Source organism: Etheostoma spectabile, chromosome 6 (assembly GCF_008692095.1).
Source record: "Etheostoma spectabile isolate EspeVRDwgs_2016 chromosome 6, UIUC_Espe_1.0, whole genome shotgun sequence".
NCBI classification, from domain to species: Eukaryota; Metazoa; Chordata; class Actinopteri; order Perciformes; family Percidae; genus Etheostoma; species Etheostoma spectabile.
Window position 1 is genome coordinate 28,017,691 of NC_045738.1, and position 9,529 is coordinate 28,027,219.

At 43.4% G+C, this 9,529-nt stretch overlaps 1 protein-coding gene across 1 annotated transcript in view; it reads right to left on the minus strand.

Moving 5' to 3' along the window:
• Positions 1 to 1,260: 1,260 nt before the first annotated feature.
• Positions 1,261 to 9,529, minus strand: part of LOC116691118 (zinc finger protein 516) — a 48,698-nt gene continuing 40,429 nt past the window's right edge. The window contains 2 exon segments of the mRNA XM_032518483.1: positions 1,261 to 4,187; positions 4,189 to 4,363. Of these exon segments, the coding sequence (XP_032374374.1) occupies positions 4,160 to 4,187; positions 4,189 to 4,363 (203 nt within the window). The 3' untranslated portion in view covers positions 1,261 to 4,159.

Consider the following 9,529-nt stretch of genomic DNA (forward strand, 5'->3'; position numbering starts at 1 on the left):
TGAAAAAGATTTTCATCTAAACTTGGACATGTTCCGTAACAATGGCTGCGGTAAACTTAAAAACAAACAAGCAGAAGCAGATGAAACAGCGCCAACAGGTGCCATTTTGTGTGTCTTTATTGTGGACATGACATTACATCTTTTTGAAATGATGTACAAAAGTGTAACAGAACTGAGAATGGCTCAGACGAGGTAAAGCTTTCACATCGGCTCGCTGGCGTGAAAACTACACGGTATAAAAACAAAAACAACCCAGAAAAAAAATCAAATTAAAAGAAACGCTCCTGTCTGCCTCTGTCCTCTAATCCTTTTTGAAGTGATAATAAATACAGATATCAACCAAATACATTTGGAATAATAAGGTCTTCTAAGGTAAATTAATCATGAAGTTCATAACAAAACAAAACAAAAAAAGCAATACGGACACAAAAAATACAACTTTAGAAGCATGATAATGACCCAACCAAAGAGAAAATGAACACCCGCCAGCCCCTCTGGGAGGGCAGCCGTGACTAGCTACTGAACACATCCTACAGTTTAGCGAAGAGAAAGACTAAAAACAATACTCTCACATCTTTATGAAAAAAAAAATAAGCAGTGCCGTGCCTAGCATTATCAAACTTTCAATGGGGTAACAAAGCTAAAAAGCTGTGCCGCACAGCCGTCACAGAACAGATCTTTTGCCATTAAACTCTATGGAATCCCCCACACAAAAAGCCCCTAAACCAGAAATGACATTAAGGCCGTTTTATGGTTGTGCGGAGGCGCCGCGCAGAGCTTTCGCCGTAGCCTGCGTAAGTGGCCTGGTGTTTCTACTTGTGCGCTGGTGTGTGTGCGCGTGGGGGGGTCGGGGCGGGGGGGGGGGGGGGGGGGGGGGGGGGGGGGGGGGGGGGGGGGGGGGGGGGGGGGGGGGGATGTGTGGTGGAGGGAGAAGTGAGAGAGGTAGCGGCGATTAGCGTCGGAGCGAGCACCAGACTCTAGAGTCATGGTGAGAGAAATAAAGTGTCTCGCCCGTGCTTTCTGACCACTGAGGGGAATCTGTAGCAGGAGAAGGTAACCCTCTCCTTGATTGACTTCATGTTGTTTATGGAGAAGGAGAACCAGGAAATGAGTGCAACGCTACCAAGCCACGGCCGAGAGACGTGCGTCGCCGCAACGTGTACATTTGTCTACAGCGTAGGGTCCGTCGTAGACGCAGAGGGGTCTGCGGGGGGGCGCCCCGTCGATCCGACGATCCGACGCGGAAGCATAAAACGACCTTAAGCTGGCACCATGAAAAGACATTCCCAAAGGAACCTTAGCCAGGATGGGACAAAATGAGAATGGTTAAAGCAGTGACCTAGTCGAAGTGCACTAGTAATGCCATTTGGTTTCTACCGCTGTATATAAGGGTTTGGTAAGAGTGGATTACAGATATACACTTTATATTACATACACTCGCTCCTGCTTCATAGTTTTTCTAAGTCACACTTCGGAGTACAAATTCATAACTGAGGAGTTAGTCTTAAAGGGAATTCTGTACAACATTGGTATTAGTACTACACTACCTCGAAGGCTAGAGTATCCGTTTTTTCAAGTATTTTCACTACCCACACCTTCAATATACACATGTGTGCATTATTAGGCATATTCAAGCACACAATGTATGTATGCATAACCCAACAACACACTGGTATAGCAACCTTTTCATCATCATGGAAAAACTATTGAGATCTCAAAATAGATGGCAAGTACAGTACTGTATGCTCCGTCATCTTTAACAGGTTTGAATTTGGATTCTGTGCATCCAAAAATCTCTCCACAGTTCCACTCTTGCTCTGTCCGGCTTTTAACTGCCTTGCTGTTCTTCTTCTTTTTCCATCTCCTCCGAGCGAAGAACAGTCCCGGCTTCATACCAGCCAATAAACTTAAAGGTATAGTAAGTTAATCCGATACACTTTTTGTCAAATTCAGTGAATACCTCCTCACGGTCACTTAGCTCTCTAATTTCTGTGTGTTAAAAAAAACAAAAAACAGGCTTTTAATCGCGAAGGAGGTAGGCTAGTATACAAAGCATAGAGGGTGGCTGCAGTACTTATACAGTATGGAGAGGTTTGGATAGGATGCACGTACACACACATAAATGCATACTCTCTCTCTCTCTCACACACACACACACTTGTGTTAAGGCTGTGGCGGCTCTACGATTCACTTGGCTTCAAAATGTCTCCATCTAAACTCTCTGAAAGCCTGACATCCTAAACTCTGTCTCGCTCTCTCTTTCTCTTTCTTTCTTTCTTTCTCTCTCTCTCTCTCTATCTATATGACCTCATCACTTTTTCTTCCCAGAATGCAAACCTTCACATCACCATTCAAGAAAAGCTAGACCTGACAGTATGGGGGTTTTAGTCTGCTTGAATGCTTTGGTAACACAATGAGCTCTTTATCTCTGGTAGGTTCTTCTGCTGGATGTGCATGCTCCGTAACAGCGGACATGTTGCTGACAGATGTCGATGTTTATTTTTTATTTATCTCTTTAGGCAACCTGTCACTTGTAAAGGAATAGTTTGACACATTTTTCAGAAATATTCACATAATTGCAGAGTTTTAGATAATGAGAAGATAAGAATACTACCACTCTCATGCTTGTCCACTAAAAAATCAGCAAGTGGCTCATTAGCCGAGCTTAGCATAGCTTAGCACAGACCGGAAGCAACTTGTGACCCCTCTGGTTACACAGGTGCTAAGGTATTTCGAGCTGCTGACAGGCTTCCTACCAGAGAGACTGGGTTGGTTTTGGTACCAAAGCTTTCATCTCTTAAAAACCAACAGGCCAAAGGGTCCGTGTTGCCCTTTAGCAGCATGAATGAAAACGTTGCTGGTTAACACAAGTAGTACCATATTCTCTTTTGCAAGTGCACAAGGCGGAGTTTAATCCGTGCAATCCACAGCCGAGCTAGCATCTTCCTGCACCCGCCACTGTCGGACTAACTCAAAGTCAGAAGTGTCGGAAACACTCTCTAATATGATGGAGTTATGGAGGAAAACTGCCTCCACTCAGTCCCTTCCTCTTAAATGGACAATAATTGAATGACCATAAAAGTGGTACGCTCATCTATATTGGCTATTAAAAACGCACACTCTTTTTAATGAGCACTAAAGCAGACACCCCCATTAACGCTCTCTCTCTCTCTCTCTCTCTCTCTCTCTCTCTCTCTCTCTCTCTCTCTCTCTCTCCTTCCTTCCAATCAACAGCTACACAGCCTCAGAGTGGTCACTGCACTTCTAACATTACACTCTGGACTGGAGGGAGGTGAGTTTTACACACTTGTGCACGCAGACACACACACACACACACACACACACACACACACACACACAAAGACAGACAGACAGATGCAAGTCTTCATTTGCAAATTGACTGTTGGTGAACTGCGGAGCATCGTTTTTCTCATCTAATCTCTGATGATTTGTGTCCTGAGGAATGCACAAACTCTTAGAAAATAAAGCTAAGAAAAAAAAAAATTAATTGTGGGGGGGGGAGGGGGCAACTACAGCAGCCATGCAATGTCACAGTCCTTGATGAAAACACAAGCAGTCGCATTCAAGTTTTTTTTTTGTTTTTTTTTGCTTCTCTTCATAAAAACGTTGCTTTTCTCGTGAAGCTGCGCTGGGCCACTTCCCTCGTCGGTGCCTCTTGAATGGCAGCAAAAAAAAAAGCAACTCTTTGAATTTTGAGGGCTTCTGTATTCAGAAATCCTTAAAAAAGGGATGTAAACAACACACAGTCAGCTCAGTGTTGCCAACCTTCAAACTAAAGTAGCAAAAAAAATCGATCCTCGGTGAGTCCAGCTTTCCTGCTGAGGGGACACTTTTTTGCTCTTCATTTCTTCTGTGCGGAGAAAGACAAATGTCCCACATGTGTGACAGAAACTTTTTCCGTTAGTACATAAGACACTCTTCTCTGCTGCTAAAATTGCCTAGCACAGCTCTAACTAACTTCTTATTTAAAAAAAAATAACAACAACTACAAGAGCCTTCATTGTAGATAATTCTTCTAAGGTCATTAAAGGATGATGCATGGAGAAGACTCCTCTGATTTTTAGAAGTGGCCATGGTGTTTTTTAGGTTGTGTGATTCCCTGACTAGTCTGGTCCCGGATCCCGGTCTATCAGATGGTCTACTGTTGTTGTTGTTGGTGGTGTTGTTGGTGGGTGTTTGGCAGCCAGTGCTCCTCGCTCCTCCCGGCTCGATAACAAGCTCCTTGTGTCTGGGTACTGGCTGTTGTCAAAAGGCATGTGGTGGACACTCTGGACGTGCGTCTTTAGGTTCCCTTTCTGAGATGCTCGGTATGGGCAGAGCTGGCAGAGGAATGGCCTCTCCCCTGAGGAAAACACACACAAAAGACACATTAGGTTGAAAGGTCCAGGTAGAGGCCAGAGAGGAAGGCATACACAAGATTTGGAGATGCAGGAGATTTAACAAGACACGACGGTGTAATCTCGGATGAGAGCTGCAGGGGAAACAAAAAAAAGGAGGCAGACACAAGCAAACACCCAGACAAGCATGACCCGAGACACAAGATGGCATTGGACTAGAAATAGGGGAATCTTATCCAGGACTAGAGCAGTGGCCACATTTCATTTTTGTTTGGCATTTTTTAACACCTAATTTCAATTAAAAAGTTAACTTTGCTTTTTTGATCCTCAATTCAACAATTGTATTAATCCCACAAGGGGAAATGAATTGAGAACAACTACGGGCAACACATACCATACATACATACAGCACACAAACCTACATATAGGCCTACACCCTATAGTTTGGGTTTTTACAATTCCGATTGCTCAACCGATTCTTGAAAAATTAAAAAAAATGATTTAAAAAGCTTTTTATTTTTTAATTGAACATTATTAAAATGTAACAATGCATTGACGTTTTAAAGTACTTAAATATATAATAAGTAAACCTAAGTCACCTGACACACAAATACAATAATTGAACAATAAATAACCGTTACACTATAAAAAGTAACAATAAAATAAATATTGAGTTGGTATGGTAACCAGAGCCCAAAGGAAATATAAATTTTAAAAGTAGCCTACATTTATGCTAGCTAGCTAACGGTAAACTACAGAGTGTGTGATATTTTTGTGTCCGTTTCGGAGCAGAGGGAAATTATTTCAGTCGACACATTAAGTGGAACCGAAATGAGGAACCAAAAGTTGCGTTCTATTTGCATTTACGGTACCCAACCCAATAAATAGTAATCAAAAAATAGATTTAAATTCAATCTGACGCAGATGGACAAACTCTTTCTTTCTCTTTCCTGCTATCTGGAAAAGAGCACCACACATCCCCTGTCTGAACAGTCCTACTTTTGTATTTCTCTCAATCATCCGGGCCACCCTATTACCCCACCCCACCCCCCCACAAACACACACACACACACACACACACACGCACCACGTACTCACTCTACTAATTAGACTGACCTACAATGGCACAAACACCTCTGCAGAAATATAAAAAAAAAATAAGAAGAAGACACTAAGCAACACACACCTGAACAAAACAAATGAGATTGCCATTTAATTGCACCTAATTATCATTTTGATAAATGGAAGAGTATCAAAGCGGGAAAACAAATGACTCCCCGTGCCCCTCCCGCACCTTTCTCCCTGAAGAAGAAACAGGGAAATATAGCTGTTATCATACATCATCAGAAACACAACAGAGAGAAAGAATGGCGAGGGGGTGGGGGGGACGGGGGGGGTTGAGAAAGAGAGAGATAAAAAAAAAAAAAGGCATAATTAATCACAGAAATCAAACAAAAAGAAAGAAAAACAGCTGGAGAGACGGCGAGGTTAGACGTGAGAGGAAAAGCGAGAACCTCCACGACATCGTCCTGCGAGGAAACATCGCTGACGGGACCGCCGCACTACATTATAATAAAGGTTATCGTCACCGTAAAGCAGCGTCAACACTACATCTAATTGGACCCCTCCGCCGCGCCTGCTCCCATCATTCATAGTGTGCGGTAAATCTGAGTCTGTGTGTGTGTGTATCTGTGTATGTGTGAGAGATGCGTGCGTGATTAATTAAGATGGAGACGCAGGGTGTAGAAACCGGCTCTTTCCGAATGTCAAAGCAGAAGAGATGTACTCCTCTGTCTCGATGACATGATGAACTCTTTAAAGACATTAGAGAAACTACAGGCAACGGGTTTGCTATTCTTTATGTTTGCTACATGTTTGTGCGTTAAAAAAAACCCATTTAAACAACACAATTACTTTCATTATTGGTCGTTTATGCTCTTTATTTTCTGATTTAATTGATTTTAATGTGTGTTTGTAGTAACTGCTTTTCTGAACCTTGGACTTATTGGCTGAACTGCTAGATTTCTAGCAAAAATGATGTGCTGTCACCCTAAGGTACCGATGGACAACTTTCATTGTGTATATGTAAAAAGCATAAGTTCAGTCCAGCCAAAGACAAAACAACGCATAAATACAAAGAAGTGATGCAACCATGTTTTGATCAAATCTGCAAGAATGTTAACAGTATTATTATTGTATTACGGCTTTAAGTTAAATTAACCAAGCGTCTGGTAATTTCTTCTCAATTCATAAAGGACCCACAAAACCCTTCAACACAAATAGAAGTTTTTTTCAATGAGAGACAATGAATGATGTGAATCCAAGATACACACACTAATGTCTGGTGTGATCCAGCAGCATGTGAGAGTGCCAGGTGTTAATGCCAGGTGCAGAAAGTGCCACATGAAAAAAAAAAAACACATACTCAAAAGGATGGAGGCTGGGGGGGTTGACACAGACGAACATGCGGAGGTGAGACAAAAAAAAATAACATGCAGAAGCGATGATGGAGCCCAGTGGTTAGCCATTGTGCCACATACTTGTTTGGGAGCTTCAGAAGCGGTGGTGTGAGCGTCAGTACCTCTGTGGAGTCCGTTAAAATCAAACCCAACTGTGGGGGGAAGAAGGAGGATTGGGGGTGGGGGTAGGGGGTGGGGGGTGGAAAAGGAGGAGGATGGGGGGGGAGGCATTCGGTTAAAAGCTCTACCAGATCCACACAAGCGTTCCCCCTTCCACCACCACACAGTAGCGTTTGCCACCAGCGCCCTTGCTAATGGAGGGGAGCTTGCAGTGATGATGGTGGTGATGATGATGGTGATGGAACCTGGTGGAAGCAAGTCTGTGATTTAATATGACGCATGTTAATAGAGGCCTCGGGGTGGCTGCCCTTTTCTGCGTGTGCACGTCCAATGCTGAAGACAACCATCGGTGACAACATTAATTACAGCCTCGGCAAGTGTTTACCGACCCTATGAAGGCCGTGTGGGTGTGTGTGTGTGTGTGTGTGTGTGGGTGTGGGTGTGTGTGTTTGTGTGTACAAGAGGCGGGGGGGGGGGGGGTGGGGGAGCTGAGCGCTGCATCACTTACCATTTGGCCTCTGTCACTTAGAATCACTAGCTGTGTCACATATCATTCACACTCTCTATAAAGAAGCTACTTATCTCACTGTCTACTGTGATCACCGCCAGCCCGGTTGATGGACATGACAGGACAGGAGAGAGAAGAGGAAGGGGGGAAAGGGAGAGGAAGGAAGGCAGACCAATAGAAGGGGAGAGGGTAGAGAAGGAAAGGCGAGGTGTGAGGAGAAGGAGGGGAAGAAAGACTATGGGTGGCGAGAGGAGAGGAAGTGAGACGTGAGACGAGAAGACTATAGAGGAAATAAGAACAGGAGAGTAGAATAAATGACAGGAAGCAAGAGAGGAAAAGGAAGTGAAGAGAAGAAAAAGACAGAAGAGAGGAAACAATAGATGATATGAAAGAGAAAGAGGACAGAAGAAAGTGTGAGATAGGAGGAAATGGGGGAAAAAAGAGGACAACAAAACATGAAAAGGGAAAAGAGTGGAAATAAAGGGAAAGAAGGGAATGGAAAGGGCACTGAGGAAAAGTAGAAGAAAAGGCAGGATGTCTAAATCAAGCTGTTTAGAGAATGGCATTGGGTACGCATGCAAATGGTCTCTTAAAGTTGGCGTGGACAAATGCTGTTCTGCCTCATTAGAATGCGCAATTCCATCTCTCTAATTGACATGTGATTAATAATGTATACAATTTGTCACAGGTCAGTATCCGGAGCAAATCACGTTTCAGTTTAAAAAATAGAGACAGCTGCCCAGCCCAGGGCGGCAAAGGACTCCCAGACTGGCTGTCACACTCAACTGAACAAAAAGATCTGTTTTGATTTATTTTGGAGAATGTAGGAACGTAGCAGACGTATGGACAGTCAGACGATGAAATACCGTTGCGAATGTGAATCCCCATGCATATATTCTCCATATCTCACGCCAGTGTATCTAAATTGGATAAATAGCTGCGAGGGGTGATGATGTGTGTGCACAGGTGTCATGGGAATGAGTGACTGTTGAAGGAGTGGCCAAAAAAAGTGGGAACATCGAGTAATACATGAATAGCAAGTAGGTAGTAAGGTTGCTCCAGAGGTTTAGGCAGGATGCTGGAGATTCTGAATGCTGAGGTTGTCTGTCTGTCTGTCATACCTGTCCACTTTTAATAATTCTACAGTTTTTGTGACTGATGCTCTGGCAACATGTTTCTTTGAAAAACTCTTTTAGTTACCGCATATGACTTTAAAAACTCATGTTAATTTGATTGTTCTGTTTGGGTTCCTGGAGACCCAGACCAGAGAAACAGACCTAACGGTGTTAAATCATCTTGGGACTATATTGACGACGTTCCTTCCCGAGGCTATTTTGCAGCGGCACAGTGGCTCCACCCAAGACGATTGTGATTGGTTTAAAGGTCCCATGGCATGAACATTTCACTTTATGAGGTTTTTTAACATAAATATGCGTCCCCCCACCCTGCCTATGGGCGCCAGTGGCTAGAAATGGCAATAGGTCCTGGATCCTGCTCTGCCTTTGAGAAAATGAAAGCTCAGATGGGCCGAGCTGGAATCTTGCCCCTTATGACCTCATAAGGTTACCTCCCCTTTCTCTGCTTTGCCCGCCCAGAGAATTTGGCCCACCCATAAGTTGGTCAAGGCCATACCCCCAGCCTCCACCTACCCCCCCCCCCCCTCAAAAGCTACAGACTCAGAAATGGCACATACTAAGGAATGCTCAGTGTGGGACTGACAAAGGAATGGCCTGTAATTCTGCACCAAGGTCGAATTTTGGGAAAGAGACTTCAGATATGGTATTAGTGGACCACTAAGGTCTATATAAAAGAGACTTCAGATATGGTATTAGGGGACCACTAAGGTCTATATAAAAGAGACTTCAGATATGGTATTAGGGGACCACTAAGGTCTATATAAAAGAGACTTCAGATATGGTATTAGGGGACCACTAAGGTCTATATAAAAGAGACTTCAGATATGGTATTAGGGGACCACTAAGGTCTATATAAAAGAGTATTCAGATATGGTATTAGAGGACCACTAAGGTCTATATAAAAGAAAATTCAGAAATGGTATTAGGGAACCACTAAGGTCTATATAA